Genomic DNA, 25868 nt, shown 5'->3' with positions numbered 1-25868 from the left:
CAGAATTTAATTGCCAATTTGAAACCTGCCCCCAACTATCCATTTCCCTTTGCAGAATTCAAGATGGTAACTGCTCTGCCCGCCTACATCCTTGAGTGATTACAATTAGCCCAGTGCCCCTGCTAATCTAGCGTGTGTCTAAGTAAGAAAAGCTCCTTTGTTGTTTTAAGTCACTGTGATTTGGGTTTTTTATTACTGCAACATAACCTAGCTTATCCCGATTATGCATCCACATAAAATGTAAACAGCAAGATTTTACCTTGTATTTTATCTAGAAATGTCCCAAAAATGATAGCTTGATATATTTAAGTAGCAATTGTAATATGTGTTTGTGCTTGGATAAATTAGTCTGTTTTTTGAACATTCAATTAAAACAAGACCATGAAATGAATTGAACTTAAATAAAATTGTGAGTTACCTGTTTGAGTGTCCTCTCCATGTCAATTCCCTGGCCCCATGGAGCAGCAGGATTTGCCAGACAATCCCCAGCATTTCCTCTCCTTGAGATATCAATTTTCTGCCTCCTAAGACTTCGGAAAGTTTCAGCCATCACAAGGACTCCATCATAAGTCAGAGCAGAGGTGTACTAACCAAATGAAAATGAATATAATGGTAAATGTTAAAATCTTATCGAGTGCCAGAAATGGTCTGGGGTTTTTGTAAGTTTATGACATAAAGCACCATTCTGTCTGAAGGATGGTTAAACTACTGATAATTAATTGACTCTGGCTTCAGAAATTTCTATTCTTGCTTTAATATAAAGCCTGTATACCAAATCTTATCATCCTGACTTAAGGAGAAAAACCATTCTAAAAAATAGAAATTCTAATAAAACAGTTTTCCATCAGTTGGGGGAAGAAAGACCCTTAGGCAAGGCCTTTCTGTTGTGTCCCAGTACAAACAGCTAACGTATCAAAGGCTAATGCAACTTTGTAATCTGCCTTGTAGTCGGTTTCTGTGGTTGAACCCCAGGAGGGCTGGGCCTCTTAATCTTTTGCTGCTCCAAAAGGCCTAGCAAGGTTCCCTGAGATTTAATATAAGTTCATGGACTTGAAGTATATATCTTTGTTCAGTCTCCCAGAAGAATGAGTAGAATTTTTTATTGTTATTCAGAAATATGATGCCAGAAATAATATCTACTTATCCAACAAATGTGTATGCATCAGTGACTATGCTAAATAGGAATGGATATTGCCACACCACATCCAATGCAGGTGCACAGGAAGGCAAAGTCATTTCGTTAACCTAGGATCAAAGTTTCCAATATAACCTAGGATCCAAGTGGAGATGTGAAGGATAGACCATCTGCTTCTCTTTGAGAAAAGAGTGAGCTCCCCCAACCTCTGAGAAAATATTATTAAGGTTAGGAGAAAAAGTGAGGAAAGATTGAGATAAAAATGTAGTTTTCTAAATATAAAAATAAATCAACATGGGATCGCTTTTGGTAGAGATTTATTAGAAAATTCCTGAACACATGGAAATGGGGCACAATTTTCTTGAAGCATGACGGATCTACTTATTCAGCAAATGTGTATGTACTAGTCACTGTGCTAAATAGTATCAACTACTAACTACTAATCATGACAAAAACTACATTGTCTTCTTTAGAAATTCCATATGGTCAGTTCCTTATAATTAACACCTTCTATGCCTGTATGAGCAGTAGGTTTGTGCTGTAGAAAGTGGAGGATGATCTCCTTGATTTTGTGCTTTTAAATGAAGAAAAATCATTTGAAATTCCAATTGTAGAAAGTAAACTTAGAGCCGGGCATGGTGGCTCACACCTGTAATCCTAGCAGTTTGGAAAGTTGAAGTGGGTGGATCACTTGAGTCTACGAGTTCAAGAGCAGCCTGGGCAACATGGCCACACGCTATCCCTACAAAAACTGCAAAACATTAGCCAGGCGTGGTTGTGTGCACCTGTAGTTCCAGCTACTTGGAAGGCTGAGGTGGGAGGAGGATTGCTTGAGCCCAGGAGGTCAAGGGTACAGTGAGCAATGATTGTGCCACTGCACTCCAGCCTGGGTGACAGAGAAAGACCCTGTCTCAGAAAAAAAAAAAGAAAAAAGAAAAGAAAGTAAACTTAGGCAACACGGCCATGAGACATAGCAGCCACCATTACAGGGAAGAGAAAAACTAAAACACGGATAAAATAAGAGCATTAATTCTAACAAAGAACTGTTCAATACTATAGGATATAACTCTTGTATTAGAAGGATCTAAAAGAACCATGTAAATTAAGAGCTTTCCTATATATTCCTCCAGGACATGATAAAACAAGCTTCTGGATAGACGTGCCCTTCACAATTGATTGGGATGGGGTAGCTAAGAAAAATTAAGGTGTTTAAGCAAGGTCTACACCAAAAATGAATGTGCTCCTCCTCTGCCTGACCCAACACATCTTTGAGTAGAGAAAGTCATCAAATCATCTTTTTTTGGTAAGGCAAGAAAATAAAAATGAGAAATAAAATGAATCTTGCTTAAGTCATGAAGGGCAAGAGAAAAATGCAATGCTAGTACTTGAGGACGAAAGGAGGAAAAAAAGAAAAATATTGCCACTTTTTCAACAGGAAGAAAGAAGCTGAGAAGGGATGGCACCAAAAAGCAAACGCACTTACTGTGTTTTAAAAAGTCCATTTATTTTTATGAAATATGTGAACCAGAAAAAAGAGCAGGTATCACACAGAGTGGTGCAGAGCAAAGGAGACATTTAGCCAGAGTGGCAAAGACCTGGGATTTGAGAGGTCATAGAGCTGATAGATGGAAAGAAGCAGTAGTTTAAATCAGTTTTACCTTTTCAAAAGATGTAATTCTTTTCTATATGTCTTATTGTGCTATAATCCAGGGATCCACAGTTACGGGCTGACAAGTTCTAGGTGACACCTAGAAAATTCTTACTAATCATTTCATTTTTAGGCAGGGTAAATAGTGCCCTATAGTTATTTACTGCTCTGATAAGTGATTAGAATAATGAAATGATTTCTATTTACTAAGATTTATAGACAACAAGACAGAATTGGGCAGAATCATAGTGCGGTAGAAAAAGTATGGGCTTAGTTAGAGAAGAAAGAACTAGGATGAATTTTAATTCTGGGACATAGGTTTATGGGAGTGTGAAGCACATTTTTTGGTTATGGAGTATAAAACAGAGCAAAATGAAATGAAACAAGATAATAGTGACTCTCTATTGTGGTTATTATGAGGATGAAATTTCATATCATATCTGAGAGCTCTTTGAAAAATGTACCAGACTCTAGCTAGGAATCATGAAGACTACAAAGATGAGTATTTGATGGTTACTGCCCCAGAGAGTTTATAGGAGTGAAACAGTAAGCGTGCAAATCATTATATTAAATCCCTGATGAGAATTGCCCAATCAAATACTATGGAGATTACAAGAGGGAAAGGAATCACATTTACAAAAAAATATATATATATACTTTTAGTTCTTTTTAAATGTACAGTGAATTATTGTTGATTGTAATCACCCTGTTGTGGTATCAAATACCAGATCTGGGTCAGGCGCAGTGGCTCACGCCTGTAAAGCCAGCACTTTGGGACGGATCACTTGAGGCCAGGAGCTCAAGACCAGCCTGGCCATCATGGCGAAATCCCGTCTATACTAAAAATACAAAAATTAGCCAGGTGTGGTGGCGCAGGCCTGTAATTTCCAGCTGCTCAGGAGGCTGAGGCATGAGAATCGCTTGAACGCAGGAGGCGGAAGTTGCAGTGAGGGGTGAGATCGCGACACTGCACTCCAGCCTGGGTGACGGAGTGAGACTCTGTCTCAAAAAAATAAATAAGTCAACCTGAAAAAAAGAAAAGATTTCATAGAGAAAGTGGAATTTGAGATAAAGCCTTGGAAGATGGTTGGATTTCGACAGGTAGACATGATGGTGGAGGACTTTTGAGGTAGAAGCATGTGAACAGGGAGTGATAAAGGGTGGGGCAATGCAGGGCAGCTCACACTGACTGGAGCATCAGAAAGGAGGCAGAGGGTCACGCACTTGGAAAGGCCTGATTGGCCATAGAATGGAAAACCTTGATTCCAGGAGATTTTTTTAAAGCAGGGAAGTCACATGATCAGAAGTCATGCTTTTAATCTTGGTTGAAAAATTAAACACTTAGAGTACACTTTAATTAATTATAATCAATCCTCATTTTTTGTGGATTCTAAATTTTCAAATTTTCCTCCTCGCTAATATTTATTTGTGACTCTTAAATTGATACTTGTGGCACTTTTGTGGTTATTTGTGGAACTGTACAGAGTGGTGAAAAATTTGAGTAACCCAACACACAAGGTCCCAGCTGTGGCTGAACAAGGAAACACTGTTTCCTTGTTTCTGCTCTCATACTGTAAACAAGTGTCCTTTTTGTGTTCTATTTAGTGCCATGTTTTCTGCAGTTTTATACTTTTTGCTGATGATTTCACTGTTTAACATGGCCCAAAGCATAGTGTTAACGTGCTGTTTAGTGTTCCCAAGTGCAAGAAGGCTGTGATGTGCCTTATGGAGAAAATGTGCATGTTAAATAAGCTTCATTTGGGCATGAACCATGGTGCTGTTGTTCAATATCCATGAACCAACAATACATTAAATAAGGTATCTTTAAACAGAAGCACCCATAAAACAAGGTTATGTACTGAATAGTTGACAAAAAGTTTGTAGCCAGAGGCTAGCAGAACTTAACACTATATTTCCCCTGGAGCAATGGTTCTATATTTACTTATTCAGTATTTAAAGAGACTTTATAGAGCATAACTGCTGTGAATAATAAGAACGAATTGTACTGCATTTATTTATTAAATGGCTACTGAATGCCTAGCATCATGCCAAGAGTTGTGAATGATGAGAGGATTATATAACAAAGAGGCCAAAGCTATAGCATAGACAAGTCTAGTTGGATATAATCAAATAGGAGACATTAAAATAATTATATCCTATGTATTCCATAAACCTTGTCCCTGACTCCAGGACAGCCAACTAACAAATCCATTTAATAATTTGCATGTATTTATCTGTAAAATCAAAGGATTGGACAACAGTGCTTGACACATAGTGGACATCCATTTAATGTTCTGTTTTGAAATTCTGTGATTTTATAAGGCAGTGAAGATGGTATGCTGAGCTGGCCAAACTCCAGTATTTCAGAGAAGAAATAGACATAGCCAGTATGAAACATTATAATTAGAAAATAGAAGCAGAGCTGAGACTCTCTAGCCTTAGATCTTGTTTTTTCTAGGCTTGAATTTCCAAATTATATATAAAACTTTTTACTGGAATACACTGTAAGTAATAGATTAGCAAATGATGATGATGGTGCCTTATTAGGTAGGGGCTCAAACTACTAAGTTGGAGTTTCAGAAACATTATGCCATAATTTAACATGAGGTCTAAGAAAGTCATCTATCTGTTTAGTTTGATCAAATATGCTTATGATCAGAAATTTACCAGCTTTTTCTGAGCAAATATTAATAGCATACATTCACAATATCTGTCAGAAAACAATGAAAAAAACCTGATTTTTCACTGTTAATTTGAAACAGAACTTTTGCAGAAGCTTGTATATTTTACATTTCTGCTAATTTCCTAATTTGCCTACTCATTTTAAATCACTTCATGAAGATTTCTGTGTGGGAGAAAAGTTACAGATGCTCTTTCACATTTGAAGTATTTAGTTAACAATTAAAAAACATATAATTCTGAAAGGAAATTCATATGTATAGTACTGTAATAATTATAGTAAACTGCTTGAGCTAATGTCTAGCAACTCTACTCTTAAATACAGAAATTTAGAAATTTTTAAGAGCATGTGCAAGGCAGTTATAAGGACAAAATGCTTTCTTCCCATGCCATACTATGTTTGGCAAAATGTTAATGGAAAAACTGTATAGTAAAGTTTTCATCTTAAATTTTGAAACTATCAGTAATACAGTAGATAAAAATAAACAAATACCTTTGGAGGAGTCTCAGATCCTGGATACTCTCTCTGATCTAGTTTCTTCCAGCGATCCATTAGTTTCATTACCATAGGTGTATTAAAATCCACCAACTGGAATCCAGTAACATTGGCTCCACCATGTATAAACCTCTCAAGAGAAATATCCTTGAATCCCTATAAAAATTGATACGAAATATTGTTAATTTTAGTTTATTATACATGGCAGCTCTTCAATAGTAACATAAATTAATAACCTATACGAATTAAAAGATTTTTAATAAAGCAATGGCTAAAAATGTGGAAAATGATAATAAAAGATGTGGAAAATCTAATTATGTCTATTTAGCTGTAAAATTCTGTAATTCAAAATCCAATACATGAGACAAAGATATGCTTTTATTTCAGTTCAAATCAAGTATTTCTTGAATGCCTCTGATTGCCTTTTATGAAGTATATAGGCGGATACAGGAGATAAATATGATTGCATCAAAAAGTCTCCTGTTTCTCACTAACTCATTCTATGAAACTAGTGTCATACTGAAACCAGTATTTGGCAAGGACACAACAAAAACGAAAACTACAAGCCAACATCCCTGATGAACACAGACATAAAAATCCTCAGCAAAATACCAGCACCCCAAACCCAGCAGCACATCAAAAAGATAGGTCACTGTGATCAAGTAGGTTTCATTCCAGGGATGCAAGGATGGTTTAACATATGCAAAGCAATAAATGTGATTCACCAAATAAACAGAATTAAAAACAAAAACCATAGAATCCTCCCAAAAGATACAGTAAAAAGCATTTGATAAAATGCAACACACTTTCATAATAAAAATCCTCAACAAACTAGGCATCAAAAGAACATATCTCAAACTAATTGAAGCCATCTATGACAAACCCACAGCAAACATCATACTGACTGGGCAAAAGCTTGAAGCATTATTCCTAATACCTGGAACAAGACAAGGATGTCCACTCTCACCACTCGTATTTAACATAGTACCTCCAATCCTAGCCAGAACAATCAGAAAAGAGAAAAAAAAGTCATTCGAATAGGAAAAAGAGGAAGTCAAATTATCTCTGTTCACTAATGACATCATCCTATACCTAGAAAATCCTAAAGACTCCTCCAGAAGACTACTATGTCTGATAAACAATTGCAGTAAAGTTTCAAGATACAAAATCAATGCCCCCAAATCAGTTGCATTTCTATAGCCAACAACACTGAAGCTGAGAACCAAATCAAGAACTCAATCTTATTTAAAATTGCCACACACACACACACACACACACACACACAAAATATCCAGGAATGCATTTAACCAAGAAGGTTAGAGACCTCTACAAGGAAAACTACCAAACACTGATGAAATAAATCATAGATGACACATAAAAATGGAAAAATATCCCATGCTCATGGATAGGAAGAATAAATGCCATTAAAATGATTACATTGCCCAAAACAATCTACAGATTCAATGCAATTCCTATCAAATTACCAACATTATTTCTTGCAGAACTAGAAAGAACAATTCTAATATTCATATGGAACTAATAAAAAGCTTGAATACCCAAAGCCACTTAAGCAAAATGAACAAAGCCAGAGGCATCACATTTTCTGACTTAAGACTATACTACAAGGCTATAGTAACCATAACAGCATGGTTTTGGTACAAAAATAGACACATAGATCAGTGGAACACAATAATGAAACCAGAAATAAAGTCACATACCTACAACCAACTGATCTTTGACAATGTCAACAAAAATAAACAAGGGGAAAGGATACTCCATTCAATAAATAATATTGGGGAAACTGGCTGGCCCTATGCAGAAGACTGGACTCCTACCTTTCACCATATACAAAAATTAAGATAGATTAAAGACTACATAAGACATGAAAATACAAAAATCCTACAAGAAAACTTAAGAAAAACTCTTCTGGATATTGGCCTAGACAAAGAATTTATAACTAAGACCTCAAAAGCAAATGAAACAAAAACAAAAATAGACTCATGGGACTTAATTAAACTAAAGAGCTTCTGCACAGCAAAAGAAACAATCAACAGAGTAAATAGCCAACCTACAGAATGAGAGAAAATATTTGCAAACTATGCATCTGACAAAGTACTAATATCTAGAATCTATAAGGAACTTAAATCAACAAATAAAAACCAAATAACCCCATTTAAAAAACAGCAAAGGACATGAACAGATACTTCCCAAAAGACAACATACAAACAGCCAGCAAACATGTGAAAAAATGTTCATCATCACTAATCATCAGAGAAAAAATTAAAACCACAATGAGATGCCATCTCACACCACTCAGAATGGCTATTATTTAAAACTCAAAAAATAGCCGATGTTGGTGAGGATGTGGAGAAATGGGAAAAAATAAAAACTGCAACTGTTGTTGAGAATGTGAATTAGTCCAACCCCTATGGAAAACAGTATGGAGATTTCTCAAAGAACTAAAAATAGAACTACCATTTGGCCTAGCAATGCCACCACTGGGTATATACCCAAAGGGAAGTAAATCATTTTGTCAAAAAGACACCAGCACTCATATGTTTATTGCAGCAGTATTCACAATAGCAAAGTCATAGAATCAGTCTAAGTGCCCCGAGAAATGGTAGTCCAAGAGAAGAGAGCAAGATAGGCCATTCATGGACTCCTGTGTGGTAGGAAAAAAGATGGTGTCCACCAGATGGAGCGAAGAAGCTGAGAAGTAAGGATGCTATCCCTTCTTGCCTAGAGGTAGTAATCAAGGATTCAAAAATTCTGGACATTTATTTTCTCTCTCTCTTTCTCCCTCCCTCCCTCCATCCCTCCCTCTCATCTATCATATCTATTGTGTACACATTTTCTATTATTTATCTATCCATGTATGTATGTATGTATCTATATCTGTCCATTATCTATCATGTATCTATTATCTATCACCTATCTACCAATTATCTGTCTTTTATCTATCTTCCATCTATATATCTACCCATTTATCATCTTTGTTTTATACCTGGCTCCCTTTTATTGCCACTATTTTAGGCACCTTATAAAAATCCACACTCAGTAAAAAATGTAAAACAGACAATAGCAAGAAGAGAGCAAAAAGCCTATTAAGGAAGTGAATTAATAAAGCCATAGGTATTAGCTCAGAGAAAAGTAAATCACACACACACACACACACGCATGAGCTTGTAGCTTTTGTAGTTGCTTTCTTTTTGTTTTCTATTAGTATTTAGTAAAGGTTCTTTTGCAAATATGAATATGCTTCAAGTTGCTGAGGGAATGAAGGAGAGTGTTTTGTCTATTTTTTGTTGGGAATAAAATGTGTGGCAATAATCCTGCAGTTAGAGTAAGAAGTAATGAGGACTTGGAGTTGCTTGTCCTTCTGAATGCACTTTGGCTATGGTTTTGGAATCTTCAGATTATTTGTTTATTTCCTTCCCTCTTCCCTCCCTCCCTTCCTCCTCCTCCTCCTCATCCTCATCCTCTTTCTTTTATAGTGAAGTAGATTGTCTTCCTAACCAACATATGTGCGTTGCTGTTTGGCCATCTAAGAAAAAATGTATCAGTCTACTGGCAACTGAACAAAACTGCTGTCAAAGAGGCCCAGGTATACGAGCTAACAGCTATTATATGCTGAGCTTATTATATGCCAGGCATTGTGCTAAGCACATTACACAAATTACTGATCTAGTTTAGTTTTCATAACAAGGTTATGAGATAGATCCTATTATTAGCCTTATCCTAAAGATATGAAAACAGACTCAGAGGGGGTGAAAAAAAACTGTTCAAAGCCATCCAGCAAATGTATGGTAGAGCTAAGATTCCAGCCATACAAACCACCTCTTGAATTTGTCTTTTTCACCTTATACTCCTGCTTATTCTTACACAGAGGTGTTTTAAATTTTATTAATTATCATAGTATCTATAGGAAAGGCAGTTTTATACTGTATCCCCTCGAAAAGGCCACACTTTGAATTCCACATCTGTTACTTTCTAACCTTATACCTTCCACATTCAAAATGAGAATGAGAATGCTATGGTATCTAGCACATCTGGTTTGAATTCAATAAATGATCACTATTATCAATTAATTCACTCAACAAATATTTTTTCATGCCTATTATATGCCCAACTAATTTGAGAGCTCATCAGTAACATTCTCATTTTGTCGATAAAGAAACTAGACACCAGAAAGTAAACCTATGTTTCTGAAATGGGAAAAACACTGTCCATCAATCTCCAGCTAGTAAAATGTCAGTTGAACATTTGTTTGCTTCTGTCAGAGCATAGGGCAGACCCACAGGCAGGCAAATGATTCCAATGTTTTCTAAAAGCCACAGTAATTCAACTATTGCATTAGTTGCTAATTGATGACATTATTATTTTCTTTCAACCATGGCTGAGATAGAAGGTCTGCCAAACCTTCTTTCATAGCGTTATCCACAGCTGCAGCATAAAGAGGCAAAGCTGCAGCCTTCAGAAAAATCATCTGATGTAAAGTCTAGCTGATAAATAATAGTTCACATTTCTCGAGTCCATCCTGTTCTTATGCTGAAAGTAAAGGGAAAAATTGCCATGTCTGATTATAAACCACTTTCAGTTATGATTTGAATGAATGGTGGGTGGCTCAGTTAATTTCAGCTATGTCTGTTTTGAGTACAGGCAATATTTTTCATATGTTTTCATACATATTTTCTTACATATATTTTCTTTCATATATTTCTTTCATATATTTTCTTACAATTTCATATAGAAAATTGATAGGATCTAGACCGTGAAGCAGTTTTCTCAGAAACATTTATTTTGGTGGCCATTTTGATTTCAGTTTTTATCCAAAGAATACAGTGGAACTGAGAGTTCCTGGGCAACAGTGTAACAAAATTATTCACTCCACAGTCAGGAGGAAATCAGTGGTTGAGTGACTTAAGTAAATAATGTCTCTGAGGGCAGGGGGAGATCAAGGGAAAGGCTTTCTACTTGTTAAAATGGGCCACTACTTTGCTTGAATTTCACAAGGGTTAATTACCCCTCTCTAGATTAACGTCCAACTTGGTTTTTCTTTAATTTCTATTTGTAGTTCATGCATCTTTTGAGGGAAAATAAAATGTTTATAATTATAGGTATCAGATATCCTGATGACTATTTATGTAAATTTACAGGTTTATCATCTTATCACTGTTTAATAAATGCTCATTCTTTAAGTTCTACTTAATTCAGGTAACATTTCTGCTGGATTTTGCATTTGTTTCATAGGTTGACTAAATCATATTGAGATAGCTCTGGTGTAATTAATGGAAGGAACGTCAAATAAAATGGGGGAATTGCTCGCTTACCATGTTGTAAAAATTAGTTAAGAAATTGACTTAAAGTATGTACTTTTCATGTGCATGTAGATAGATGGTAGAGTCAGACATGCTCAGTGCAGAAAAGGTAAACAGGAAGCACAAAAGTAAAACAATGTTGCCAAGTTGATGGAATCTTAACTAGGGTCACTGCACTTCAATAAAAATGTGCTAGACTGCAAATTTTGGGAAGCATGTCTACTCTCCATTCTGAAACTAACCAAATACCTAAATGTAAACAAGTCACTTTGCTCTCTGTATCCTAATGTTTAATTTCCTTTATGTTCTGAATGAGGCATGAGTGGTGTATGTGTATGAGATGGTGGATGATAGGTAAGAAATAGGTTCAGTTCGTCTTTAATTATATATCCAGAACATTTTGTAATTTTATATCTTTTTAATGATTGAGCCAGGTGTTCTCCTAGATATAAATTAAATAATACTTTTTAAAATAAAAAATCTAAATGAGAACAAGATTCTAAGAATTTGTCTTGCTAATGGGACAAATGTCAACTGTTCCTTGTTGCTATTGGTGGCCATATTTAAATTATTTGACTGCTAGAGGAGTGAATATCAATAAAGAGCAATGTGTTTAATATTAGGTCCCCCTGATGGGTGTTGTGGTAGATGCTTAAGTAAATGGTCACTTGGTGGCATTATTCCCTAAGTTATTTATTTATTTGTGTATTTATTCTTTGCAATCAGACAGGCCAGAGCTTCAAACTTTTCTTTGGGAATTCAGATCTGCGAGATCTTGGGTAAATTACACTGAACCTCATTTTTCTATCTATTAAAAATCTTTTTTAAGGCCAAATTAAAGCAATTATAATAACAAAAACAATTACAATAGCATAAGCTGGGTGCTAGAGGATAAGCAGAAGTTCAACAGATGAAGAACAGGGATAAGGACTCTTTTATAAGGTTAAAAAAAGGGGCATTGTTCCTGCCTTCAGTGAGCTTGCAGTGTTTTATTTGCAGTTGTGCTGTGGGATGTTGGACAGTACCTGTTACAGAGGGGGTATAAAATAATAATTTGATAAATGAAAAAACAAGAAGAAGTTTTATACTATGAGTACATAGGGTAGTTTGAGAACCCAGAGGAGGGACTATCAAAGTGGATATTTAGGGATAGCTTTCTAGAAGTGACTGTAACCACTGACTAGGATTGGGTGGTAAACACCTCCTGATAGAGATAACAGCCTAAACAAAACTGGGAAGAGGAAAGCAGCATTAGGTGTCTGGGAATTAGTTTGGTCTGAAGAAGGGATAGTTGTGGGGTGGAGTGGGAAAAACTGTGGGGTCAAGTAGGGATAAAATCTTAAAGGGCTTTGTGCATTAAGTTCAAGAGTGCAAATCCTTTTTTCCTAAAATATTTAAGTAGAGCAGTGCTTAGGTTTTCAATGCTTACTCTGGAAGATGGTGGTAAAAACTGGGGCAATGACTCAGAGTTGTGACAATATGTCATTTGGAGAGACATCCAAACTCTGAGGAGAAGTGAGAGACGTATTAGCAAGTAAGTCTGGAAAACCCATGGGGAATCAGGTCATGAAAAATCTGATGTCTTTTACTGTATTTGCAGCCTGGGGCCAATAAAAAATTTAAGCAAACGATATCATCATACTTGTCTTTAAAAAATAACTGACAGCTAAATGAAAGAAGAACTAGGAAAGAGAAAGTCTAGGGGCAAATTAGGGAAGCAATTTTCTTACTTGAATCTCTAAGAAACAGACTAGGATAAACCAACTGACAGATAAGGTTTTCCTGCCTCTACTTCTCTGGGAAATTTTTGGAACAGAGCTTAATCTATTGTGATATCATATGCTTTCAACAGGACCTCTAGATGATGGGTTTAATAAAACATACATGCACCTACATACAAATCCCATATAGGACATAGAAAAGAAAAAAGAATCGCAGCAATCTTTCATTTCTAACAAGTTTTACTCACACTTAATATGCAATTGTTAAATATAGTGGCAGACATAATCACAGAGAAATTTCAAGAATCAGGGAGAGGCATGCCCATTCAATTATATATCAGGCATAGCTCATACTGTTCAGATGATGTTAGCTCCCTGTGGCCCCTCTTGGACCTTCTGCAGGTTCAGGCTTGAGTATTAAGGGAAAGGATTTCTACTTCTTTTGGCCTGGTTGGAGGTGAGATGCCAGCACACTGCAATAGCTCCAAAAGCTAAGATCAGAGGGGCATAGAATACATCAATGTATTCTCGTTTTATCAGGATAGAATGATGAAGGAGATTGAATGGTTGTTAATTGAAGAAGAAAAGTTCAACTTACAGATAATGACAAGACAATTTAAAATAATACCAGAGAGCATTCACAACTTATTTGCATCCTTTTTCACAAAGAAATTGCCTATTAATTTTGTTTAATTACATGAAATCTGCCTTCTGTATTTCAGCCAAAAAATTTAAAGACCATTATGAAGCCAATATTTCGGTGACATTCCTTACTTTGTTTCTTGGTTTAAAAGATTATCGTTTTTAAAGACTCTAAAGAACACCTATATTTAAACTCAGTTTCTCCAGGGAGTTAATTAACCTTGTTTAAATAAGGGAGGTCCTTGACTTTTACAAAAATGCATGTCTGTAAATTCATGACCCAATTTCATGCATCACATATTGATGTCTGCTAAATTTCATTGTTCTCTTTTTGGTAAATATGGATTGGACTTCATACCTTCTGCTTTTATATTCGACATTGTGACTACAGAATATTTTAAATATTCTGGAATATTTGTAACCATCCAATCACAAGTAAGAATTGTTATTGTAGACATCAGTTTTTTACTAATACTGTTAAATCACCCTTGATGAGCTGGTTTAAGTATAGCAGTTCTCCATTAATTCTAAATTGTAATTGTAAATTATCAATGAAATATTTTCTTGGTTTAATTTTTAGAATATTATTGCTAGTATATAGACATACAATAAACTGTTGTATATTCACCTTGCATTCTGCAACCCTGCGGAACTTATTAGTTCTGCAAATATTTTTTGATTCCTTAGTATTTGTATATACATATAATCCTCTTCCTTTTCAATCTGGATGCCTTTTATTGATTTTACCTAAATACCTGTAATAGAACCTTCAGTACAAAGTTCAATAGAAGTGGTGAGAGGGGACACTCTTATCTTGTTCTGGATTTTAAGGGAAAATCATTCAGTCTTTCAACCTTAAGTATGATGTTGATGTAATTACTCATTTGGATTCTGAATTGACTTCACATTTGAGAATCTTATGCACATAGCTCCCAAAAATAGTTGTTGATTGGCTCAATAAAATAAAAACTACTCTAGTGTTATAAGTAATAGTCCTTTAGGGATAAATGAATAAGTAAATAGAATCCATATTAATACACTATATTATAATGTATGTCCGTGGCAGCCACTGATCTAATTATGTGTTACAAAGATATGAACCACATATAATAAAACTTGCTGAATTTTTAGTGAAAGTGATGGTTCTAGTCCCTACTGCAAACAAAAATGGTTTTCTACTTCATATACTGCAACTCTAGATAACTTAAATACACTGCTATCTCCTAGGGCTGTTTACGATATCCTTTGGAGTATTACAAATATTAATTCATTCCATCTTGTATTGATTTATTTATTTTAATTGCCAATCTCAGCAACTCATTTCTGGAATGATAATCTACATATAACACATTGATTTTTTTTCCCCTCAATTCTATTGTTTGTAAGAATAGATGACAAAACCTCCTATTTGCTATAAAAGTCATTAGAGTCTCATTGTACAATTTCACTGTACTTAGTTATCTCATAATCCTAAGTTTTTTTCTCTTACAGTAATTAATACCAGAATATATTTGTCTTAAATTTTATATTTTTATAAAAAATAGTGAAACACTCTACTAAAACAGCCTACTAAAAGCAATGAAAAAGACAAGTCAAAATTTCTCAGTATTTTCATGATAATCCATTAAGTCGCAAGATTATACTTTATCTAAGAAACACAATATAATAATGGTTCACAGTATTTTGCTGTATTTTAATATCTCAGATCCACAACCAAACCCAGTTCACTAAAGACGGAAAATTCCTGTCTCAAAGTGTGACAGTCCACTTGCCATACGGAAAAAATGGGTAGATCTGAACCTCTTTTGCATCCTTTAGTTTCTTTCCTGTTTCAAGTGCAAGATAGTCATAAAAAAAAGTGTCATAAAAGTAGAAAAAGGAGAAAACATCCTTAACTTCTCCAGTATAAATCACTTTGGGAATCAGGCCCTTAGGGCAAATGGTACTCTATAATAAAGCAAGAGAGGCTGGGCCGCTGCATACACAATCTACCCCCTGCACCACATGGTTAACAAGACATATTCAATGAGCCTTGCCAAGATATCTAAAAGGATTTCTCTCAGACCTTTAAGAATTTCATAAAAATGTGTGTATCTTGTTTGTTAGCCATTTCTATATGATATGTGAAAAGTTGACATAATTTTTTAAAATTTGGATTACTCCTATTTAAAATATTTTCTTATATAGCCATTATATAGTTATTCTTAAAATTAGAGGACATAAGCTATTAGTTTAGATCATTATTGTAATATCCAAATATTGGCTGTCTTTATCTATAAAGTAGCATTTATCATTTAGACGGAGAAAATTATTTAATTTGACAAGTAGTATCGTAGCAAAGTAACCATTATCATTTCTTTTAAAGGTCTCTTTAGCAGATACCAAGCTAATCTGCATAAAAATATATTGAATTCTACTTATGAAATTTAATGATCATTGCAATAAAATATCATGTGTTATTAAAAGCTTAGTAAGTAATGTACTCTATTTATTGAAGCATTGTTTTAAGGCACAGTTAAAATAATCTTGTGTGCTTGAGCAATTCTTATGAAAAGTAGAAAATAAGAAGTTCTTACCAAGTTTGCAATGATATAATGGTAGCCTTTAACATGCTTTCCAACACTTACAATCTGTGAAGATATAAGCAAATAAGAGAAAATCAATTTTAGTTCACTGAAATATTATTTTAAAATTATTATTTTAGCATAATTCCTTGTAGAATCATGATGGAAAAATGATAGTTTTTTAAAAAATAAAAGTCACACATTATAGTTAGAAGAATTGATAAGCCATATTCAAAATAAGTGGTAAAAAGTACCACTTTTATTTAAATCACATTCTATCAACCTCGTTCAGAAAATTATTATAATCTCCTTAAAAAGAATGACAGTGCTATGAACCAACATTTACATATATTTCTCATGAGAATACATCAACATGGAAACTTAAAATGATTTTCATCCAAAGAATTTAGACATACTTCACTTATTGATAATTTATAAAAATGGAAGATAGGCTGCTCGGTGTCTTCATAGGGTAAGAATAATCATCTGTGAGTAGACTGAGTAGCAAGCAAGGTTTTTCTAAGGCACAATCTCTGTTTATAGACATCTCTAATAGCAGAAAATATTTAGTGAATTATCACCTGTATATGAATGCAGTAGTGTTTTCTTATAATTACAAAAGGAAAAAAAAAACCATCAAAAAGCTTTTCTCTCTGTTGGATTCTTTTTATTTTCTGAGAATGTTTTCAGAAATGTTTAGGAAATTAGAAACTCAAACATCTTTTTTTAAAAAAAATACTAGAGATCTTTTCAAAGTTCAATTTTATTTTTGCATTAGAGATTACAACCCTCATTCTCTGAAAAACTGAAAATTCCTTCAACAAGAGAAAATCTAATTTCAGTTACTAATGAGCAGCTTTGTAACTTCACTGGTGTCGTCAGTGATAACAGTGAAAGCCACAATTTTCAGGTACGTTCATTGTCAAAGACAAAAATTAAATTATTTTAAGGATTTTATTATCCCATAAAAATAATTCCGTGTAGTTGAGTGACTTATGTATGAAATGTAGGAAAACTCTTTTAAAATCAGAATATATGATGGACATAGAGAGTAGAAAAATGGTTATCAGAGGCTGGGAAGGGTAGTGGGGGTGGGAGGGAGGTGGGAATGGTTAATGGGTACAGAAAAAATAGCTAGAAAGAATGAATAAGACATACTATTTTATAGCACAACAGGGTGACTATAGTCAATAATAACTTAATTGTACATTTTAAAAATAACTAAAAGGGTGTAATTGGATTGTTTATAACACAAAGGATAAATGCTTGAGGACGTGGATACCCCATTCTCCATAATGTGATCATTACTCATTGCATGCCTGTATCAAAACATCTCATGGACCTCATAAATATATATACTACTATTTACCCACAACAATAAAAAATAAAATAAATAAATAAATAAATAAGATCAGAACATATGAATTGTGCTGGAAAAGAGTTTTGTATACCTGGCTATTGGTGAAATAAAATTTCTGCTGATCTTATGTTTTATTATTATTATTATACTTTAGGTTTTAGGGTACATGTGCACAATGTGCAGGTTTGTTACATATGTATCCATGTGCCATGTTGTTTTGCTGCAACCATTAACTCGTCATTTAGCATTAGGTATATCTCCTAATGCTGTCCCTCCCCCCTCCCCCCACCCCACGACTTCTTTCTATTTTTAATGTTCTCCAGTTTCAGTACAAGTTCTTTAGATTTTTACTTTTTAATTTCTGTTCATATTGTTTAGGATATTTTGTACTTCCTGACTATGAGGGCTGATTGCCCTTTAACAATCCTGGGAAATTCACTGCCAATATCTCTTAAAATAATCCTTCAAAGATGTTTTCTGTTTGCTTCTAATAGATACTGCAATGTTGGTATCACTGGCCTGGGGCCACTTTTATGATAAGTTCTCAGCTTCTAGATTCCCAGACCACAGTATATGATGTAAATTCAAGATACAATCTGCCTCAAGAACAAGGCTGTGATGACAAATTCTCAAGGAAGATATTTTCCTCACCACACTAAGCCTAGGCCAAGGCAGAAAACACTTAGTTGACTCTGTACAGGGCACAGAATTTTTTCAGCTATACCCTTTTATTGGGCTATTGCCCTTCACTGGTCTGGCTTTATGTATTGACTTTACTGAACACAAAGCTTCTGTTCTTGGGAAAGAATTAAATGCCCAATCAGCCTACCCAATCTGGCAATTTCCTTCATCACAGCTTCCTGTCATCTTGGCCCCTGAAGATTTTCTTTACTTTCTTGGAAGTTCAGCTACGCATTTATAATATTTTACATAACCTTTCTCCATGTTTTATATTGCCAGATTTATCTAGTCCACAATTTATCTAAAATAGAAATTTCCTTGAGAATCTTACCATGAAGATGAGGACAAGCAACAAATAGATGGGATTGTGGAGAAAGCTCGGTTTATGAAATAGCTGAATTAGGTGGCATATTGGGCAATCTGGACGTGAGTGATTTAACGTGGCTGGAGCAGGATGGAGCCATCTTATTTTCTGGGAATCTCCAGTCTAGCTTGTGCAAAAGATAATTATCAGGAGGATGCTTGATGGTACTCAGCCAGGAAATGGCATATTCTATTATGGAGTCTACTACAGATTACTGCTATTTGGCTTCAGCAGGGGTTGTTGCCACTCAGCAATCCATTATTTATCTCTTGCTGATTCACTATATGTTTTTCTGGTGTGGCTATGTAAGCCTTTTTGCACTCTCTCTAAGCCCCTGTCCCCACCCTGCCTCTTATTTCTTAACACTCTCAGCTTGTGATTTCTTTGTGACTACAGTCAAAAATGTGTCAATTTTATTTTAAAAATCCATTTTAAGTGCAAATACTTGTAAATGTAAAAAAGATGTGGAACCAGTAAAAATTCTGCACTGGGTGTCTCCATAAAGAACTCACTGTCCATTCAAGATTGTTTAGCAAAAAACTATAATAAATTAAAGCTTATACAATGCATTTTCAAAGAGGACTTATAATACCACAAGCAACTGAAAGGGAGAAAATTTGTGCCACAAAAGGTCTTGCAGAGCTCCATAGGCATCAACATTCTGGAAACTGAGAGCTTGGGGAGTAGGAATCTGGAGATTCATTTACCTGGCTGGTGATGGTAGAGGCATCAGTATCTCTGCTGAGTCAGATCCTAGCTGGGAAAAAACCAAATGTACTGCACAAACGCTGTGAAGTTCTCATTGCCTTAGTTTCTTTGTGAAAAAATTCGATTTACAATCCATTAAGTGGTGTCCTGTAAATAGGGTGTTGTTTATTTTTAAATGATTGTGTAAAACTGACAGTGTCATGGTTGTGGTTTCACATGGCTTTCATCGTCTCAACAGAAGTGAAGAATATCTTCTGTAAAGAATAAATTTGAATGAGTTGCCTGTGGGTGCAGACCAAACCTTGTATCTCCTATGTAATTGCTTTTTAAAAAATATATAAATAAGGAAAAGAAACAGTTTGAGTTGAAAGATAGGAATATAAAATGGCACTGTCTTCACACAAGTGTGGTTGGCTTAGTTGTCATGGGAAAACAATGCCCAGGGTGAGTACTTGGTTGCAAAATTAATTACAGCCTTTCCTAAAGACAGAAAAATGTAGGGGCAGAGAATCTGCATATTTTATATTTTTAAAAGAAATAGAGGGTGAAACTAGACTAAAAATAATGATCCAGTGTCTGTTTAGAGTTCTGTAGAATAGGTTAGGAAGGATCAATCATACATTCTCAATGATGATTATCCTTACCAAAATAACGTGTTTAAGAGAAGTGACTAATTGATTCTTGTCATTACTTTTTTTTCCCTGTGTGTGGGTTTTTGTTTGTTTGTTTTGTTTTTGATTTTTAAGAAGCAGAGAGTTGTTTAGGAATATCCATGGTGCTGGTCAAATAATTAAGTTCTATAATCAGGCAATCAGGCCTATGCATATTAATAAGATGAATGTCAGGTACAAATACTGTAATTTTTAACTGTTTTGTTAACAAATTATGGCATAGCCAATCTTCAAGAATGCAACTTCCAAATACTTAGTCTTTGATGGAAGTTGGAGAAAATGAATCAGGACACTTTTCCATATTGACTTCACTTTTCAGTTCAATTTAGTTCAACAAATGCCAATGGGGTACTTCCTACCTATACATTAAGGCTAAGAGATTTAAGGATTATAAAGATAAGTCTGTCAGTGCTGCTGTTACAAGGGTGTTTATTATCTCATAAGGGGAAGAGACACAACAGAAATGGCTATATTATCTCATAAGGGGAAGAGACACACAGAAATGGCTAAAATACAGAGCAGAATAAGGGGAATGCAGTGGGTTTCAAGAAGTGATATCACATGCTTAAGAGAACAAGGCAGACTTTTAAGAATGAATAGACACTAAATAAATATTGATTCAAGGAATGAATAAAGAAGTTAATCAGGATATAAATGTCAGAAACACTAATATATTAAGGTCAATTTGAGACTTGCAAATTAATGATAGTTTGGCCTTTAATCCACAATCAGATTTTACATTAATCCTTTATATATCAATAGTTTATAAAGTACTCAGGAGTTCTTCTATAAAAGTTGCTGTATATTATTTCCAACTATTACTACCAGGATGTGATCATTCTATTGAACATGGTCTTCCAACTAAAGACATGCAATGGCACACTAGAATAGAAATAATTGGTTTTTCTCTTAATTTGATCTTATAAGTCAACTGGAAATTTCTTCCTCAGTTGTTTTCATGTTCCAGAGAATTCAGTGACAAGGAGAAAATGGCACAACATATTCAGAGGTGTTAGGGCCATGATACTGGTAAATGTTGTAAACTTATTGTCACGAGGGCAGTCACTTTCACTAGTCCTCTTTTTCTATAGAAATTCCAGACTCCCAAATGTTCCCCAAATGTTGATTTTCAAAATGCTTTAAAATATTTTACTTCAGATAAAAACAAAAACTTTAGTATCACTTCAGTTCCATCAAAAGAAAAATATAAGGCAAGGGTCTTTTGCAAACAAACAACAGACTTAAACTAAAACCTTGTAAGATAACAGCAGGACGTCAGCTTCAGGGCTGTGATGTAAACTGGGGTGGGAAAAATAAAGTACTTCAGACCCCAAAAAACTAAGGCTGTTTTGTGTGAGATGAGATTTAGGAGGAGGCTAGGTAATGTAAATTCTTATCAGATATTTTAAAGGAAATGATATACCAATGCACGTACAAATTTGTGTGTGAGTCTGTGTGTGTATGTGTGTATGCAGGGGTGTGTGTGTGTGTGTGTTTATTTTCTTCTATACTTGGAGACGTCAGAAATTATGGAAGTTTCTAATTAGGAAGAACTCTTTTTTGGAGGAAGGAGAGAGAAGGAAGAGTTTCTCATAAAGGGAATGACTGCCTCTCAAAGTAGTGTCTGTCTGTCACTGGAAGTTCCTAGCAAAGTCTGACTGACTTTCAGTGAAAGATGTTGGGATAGGGTGGTCCTTTGGATGACAGAGTCCTGTAAAGCCATACAATCTGATGTCTCTCTGGTCAGTCACCATAATAGACACCATCAATGTCTTGCCTCGTCTATTCCCTTGTCATGTCAATGCATACCTGCTCACCTTCCAACAGCCAGCACCTGAATTTCCTTGCCTGTAGGTTTTCTGTGGTCTACGGAGCTGGCATTGCTCTTGGAGAGGGAAGAGTTTAGAAGTGCCAGAGCATTAATACCCTCCTTCCCAGCAGCCCACATACAATTACTGACAGGAGTTGGTGCATAAGTACTCCAATTCCCTTGCCCAACAAGTGACATGATTCCGAAGTGTTCGTTTTACACTAGCCTCCTGCAGTAATTAGTTTACACTCATTCCAAATGGGATTAACCGTCTGTCACTCAGATGGTAATTTGCTTGATAAATGCACCTTTCATTGACTGAATTTCTCTACTCCCCTTTCAGCCTGTTGTTTACCTCCCAATCAAACTGTGTGCACACAAATCTTTGTTTTAGGGTCAGCCTCTGGGGGCAATCAACTATGACAGTCTCCAGGTAAAAAACTGAACCAATATAGTAGTAGAATTGATAATGTAAAAAAATACTTTTGTTGGCTAATCATCCCAAGCTTTTCATCTCTGTATCATAATATATTTATGTTATATTTAAATACTTACTCTCTAGGTATAATTAAAAACTCAGGTTGCATAGGATACCATACCTCTATTTAGATATCTAAACTGTTGAAAAAGGTTTACTCTCACATAGGCTAATAGGAATGATTCAGTGTCTTTATTTAGTAAATTATTTCTATTTCTAACAATTTTCACCTTCAAAATGTCTTCACTTGTGAATAGCCATTCTTAGTACTGGTTTTTTATTATTTCTTCAGGTCACAGATTTTAGATCACTTTATATGCACCTCTCCCCAATTTTATTGATTAGCAAACTGAGTGCCCTACAAGAGATATGGTTTGGATAGGGTTCTAGAACTATATAGTGAAAAGCAAGTGCTGAAATTCAGCTGTTTGATTCCTGGTCCTGTGTTTGTTCCATGCCACCCCTTTATCCCACCATGGAACTGCCAATGGCTATTGAAAAGCACTTTTAGAGTATATCCTTCTCTCTGCCTATCATGGTGGTTCTAAAATTCTACATCTACAAGCCTTGGATAATAAGATTCTCATCATCTCAACTATGAACAATTCTTAGCACAGCTCCATTTTGATTTAATAGCATTTTAATTTGGTGATTTAAAATATTTGCAAAGAGGTGTAAATGATTGTATGGCATTTGTGATTATGAATTTGAAGCACATGTAATAGCTTGAAAGAACCATTAGAAGCAAGCTCTTTTTAAGTTAAAGAAACATTTGTAAGAAACAATATAAATATAATTCTAATAAGATGTAGGTGGAAGGGGTAATTCCTTCCTTTCATAAACAAGTACATTAAATAAATATAGTCATTAAGTGATGAAGCTGGAACTCCAGCTGGGTCTTCTGACTATAGTTTCCATACTGTTTTCACTACACCCTGTTCCCTTCTTTAGACCACAGGAATTCAGACTAATTTTTGGCCAATATTACTATATCTTTCATAAGAGAAAAATGAACAAAATATATACCTGTGAGAATAACATTGTCTATCATATTAGATAATTGATGAATACCAAACCTGTTTATGAGAAATCCAAGCTTTCTCATAATGAAACAAAGACACAATTCTTTTCTTACAAATAATCTCCTGTCTGAACATATTGCTTATTTGAATAGCAGTATATATACAAAGTGTTCCTAATTCCATTTGTGTGGGGCTAAGACAGGGACACACAGGTGGAGAACTATCAGGTAAACTTTAATGCATCCTAGTCTCGGTTTGCAATTTCTTCATATATGCATAATAAAGCAAATTAGCAGAAAAGCTTAAATAACTTGGATTTAGTTTTGTGTAGCTTGTACTTTTCCAAATGTATATTTAAAATGACAGTTCATGTACGTATCCTAAATTTAATGCAAATCCAACTCAGTCCAATAGATAATTTTATTTATGTAAAACAAGCTTAAAGTGATCAATTAAACATTAAACTACTGGAGACCTGGGCAAGATGGCCAAATAGGAGCAGCTCCGGTCTGCCACTCCCAGTGAGATCAACGCAGAAGGTGAGTGATTTCTGCATTTCCAACTGAGATACCTGGCTCATCTCACTGGGACTGGTTAGACAGTGGGTGCAGCCCATGGAGGGTGAGCAGAAGCAGGGTGGGGTGTCACCTTGCCTGGAAAGTGCAAGGAGTCAGGGAACTCCCTCCCCTAGACAAGGGAAGCTGTGAGAGACTGTGCCTTGAGGAACGGTGCATTCTGGCCCAGATACTACGCTCTTCTCAGTCTTCACAACCTGCAGACTGGGAGATTCCCTCGGGTGCCTACACCACCAGGACCCTGGATTTCAAGCACAAAGCTGGGAGGCCATTTGGGCAGACACTGAGCTAGTTGCAGGACTTTTTTTTCATACCCCAGTGGCACCTGGAATGCCAATGAGACAGAACCATTCATTTCTCTGGAAAGGGGACTGAAGCCAGGGAGCCAAGTTATCTAGCTCAGTGGATCCCACCACCACGGAGCCTAGCAAGCTAAGATCCACTGGTTGAAATTTTCACTGCCAGCACAGCAGTCTGAAGTCAACCTGGCACATTCCAGCTTGGTGTGGGGAAGAGCCTCTGCCATTACCTCACATTGTAAACAAAGCCTCTGGGAAGTTTGAACTGGGCGGAGCACACCATAGCTCAGCAAAGCTGCTATAGCCAGACTGCCTGTCTAGATTCTTCCTCTCTGTACAGGGCATCTCCGAAAGAAAGGCAGCAGCCCCAGTCATGGGCTTATAGATAAAACTCCCATCTCCCTGTGACAGAGCACCTTGGGGAAGGGGTGGTTGTGGGCACAACTTCAGCAGGATTAAACATTCCTGCCTGCCAGCTCTGAAGAGGGCAATGATCTCCCAGCACAGCACTTGAGCTCTGCTAAGGGACAGACTGCCTCCTCATGTGGGTCCCTGACCCCCATGCCTCCTGACTGGGAGACACCTCCCAGTAGGGGCCAACAGACACTTCATACAGGAGAGCTTCAGCTGGCATCTGATGGGTGCCCCTTTGGGATGAAGCTTCCAGAGGAAGGAACAGGCAGCAATCTTTGCTGTACTGCAGCCTCTGCTGGTGATACCCCGGCAAACAGGGTCTGGAGTGGACCTCCAGCAAACTGCAGCAGATCTGCAGAAGAGGGGCCTGTTAGAAGGGAAACTAACAAACAGAAAAGAATAGCATCAATATCAACAAAAAGGATGTCCACACAAAAACCCCACCTGAAGGTAACCAACATCAAAGACCAAAGGTAGATAAATCCATGAAGATGAGGAAAAACCAGTGCAAAAAGCCTGAAAATTCCAAAAACCAGAACGCCTCTTCTCCTCCAAAGGATCACAACTCCTTGCCAGCAAGGTAACAGAACTGGACAGACGATGAGTTTGATGAATTGACAGAAGTAGGCTTCAAAAAGTGGGTAATAACAAACTACTCCGGGCTAAAGGAGCATGTTCTAACCCAATGCAAGGAAGCTAAGAACCTTGAAAAAAGGTTAGAGGAATTGCTAACTAGAATAATCAGTTTAGAGAAGAACATAAATGACCTGATGGAGCTGAAAAACACAGCACGAGAACTTTGTGAAGCATACACAAATATCAATAGCTGAATTGATCATGCAGAAGAAAGGATATCAGAGATTAAAGATCAATTTAATGAAATAAAGCATGAAGACAAGATTAGAGAAAAAATAATGATAAGGAGTGAACAAAGCCTCCAAGAAATATGAGACTATGAGAAAAGACCAAACCTACATTTGATTGGTGTACCTGAAAGTGACGAGGAGAAGGGAACCAAGTTGGAAAACACTCTTCAGGATATTATCCAGGAGAACTTCCTCAACCTAGCAAGATAGGCCGACAGTCAAATTCAGGAAATACAGAGAACACCACAAAGATACTCCTCAAGAAGAGCAACCCCAAGACACATAATCGTTAGATTCACCAAGGTTGAAATGAAGGAAAAAATGTTAAGCGCAGCCAGAGAGAGAGGTCGGGTTACCCACAAAGGGAAGCCCATCAGACTAACAGTGGATCTCTCTGCAGAAACCCTAAAAGCCAGA

General features: G+C 35.9%; 2 protein-coding genes across 18 annotated transcripts in view; one reads left to right on the top strand and one right to left on the bottom strand.

The window, feature by feature from the left end:
• LOC134736030 (BEN domain-containing protein 2-like) overlaps nucleotides 1–25868 on the top strand; it is an 816235-nt gene that overhangs the window by 61926 nt on the left and 728441 nt on the right. The window lies entirely within an intron of this gene.
• GRIA4 (glutamate ionotropic receptor AMPA type subunit 4) overlaps nucleotides 1–25868 on the bottom strand; it is a 380575-nt gene that overhangs the window by 77953 nt on the left and 276754 nt on the right. For all 11 annotated transcript variants that reach the window (XR_010119696.1, XM_055272950.2, XM_055272952.2 and 8 more), the window contains 3 exons: nucleotides 16216–16269; nucleotides 5956–6114; nucleotides 419–586 (listed from right to left, as the gene is read on the bottom strand). Coding sequence is in view for 10 of the 11 variants with exons in the window: in XM_055272950.2 (XP_055128925.1) it covers nucleotides 419–586; nucleotides 5956–6114; nucleotides 16216–16269 (381 nt within the window). In the remaining variant the exon portion in view is untranslated. The remainder of the gene's footprint in view (nucleotides 1–418; nucleotides 587–5955; nucleotides 6115–16215; nucleotides 16270–25868) is intronic.

The sequence above is a fragment of the Symphalangus syndactylus genome, chromosome 3 (assembly GCF_028878055.3).
Source record: "Symphalangus syndactylus isolate Jambi chromosome 3, NHGRI_mSymSyn1-v2.1_pri, whole genome shotgun sequence".
In the NCBI taxonomy this organism is placed as follows: Eukaryota; Metazoa; Chordata; class Mammalia; order Primates; family Hylobatidae; genus Symphalangus; species Symphalangus syndactylus.
The sequence above is the reverse complement of the archived record's forward strand: the minus strand, read 5'-3'. Positions and strand labels throughout refer to the sequence as shown.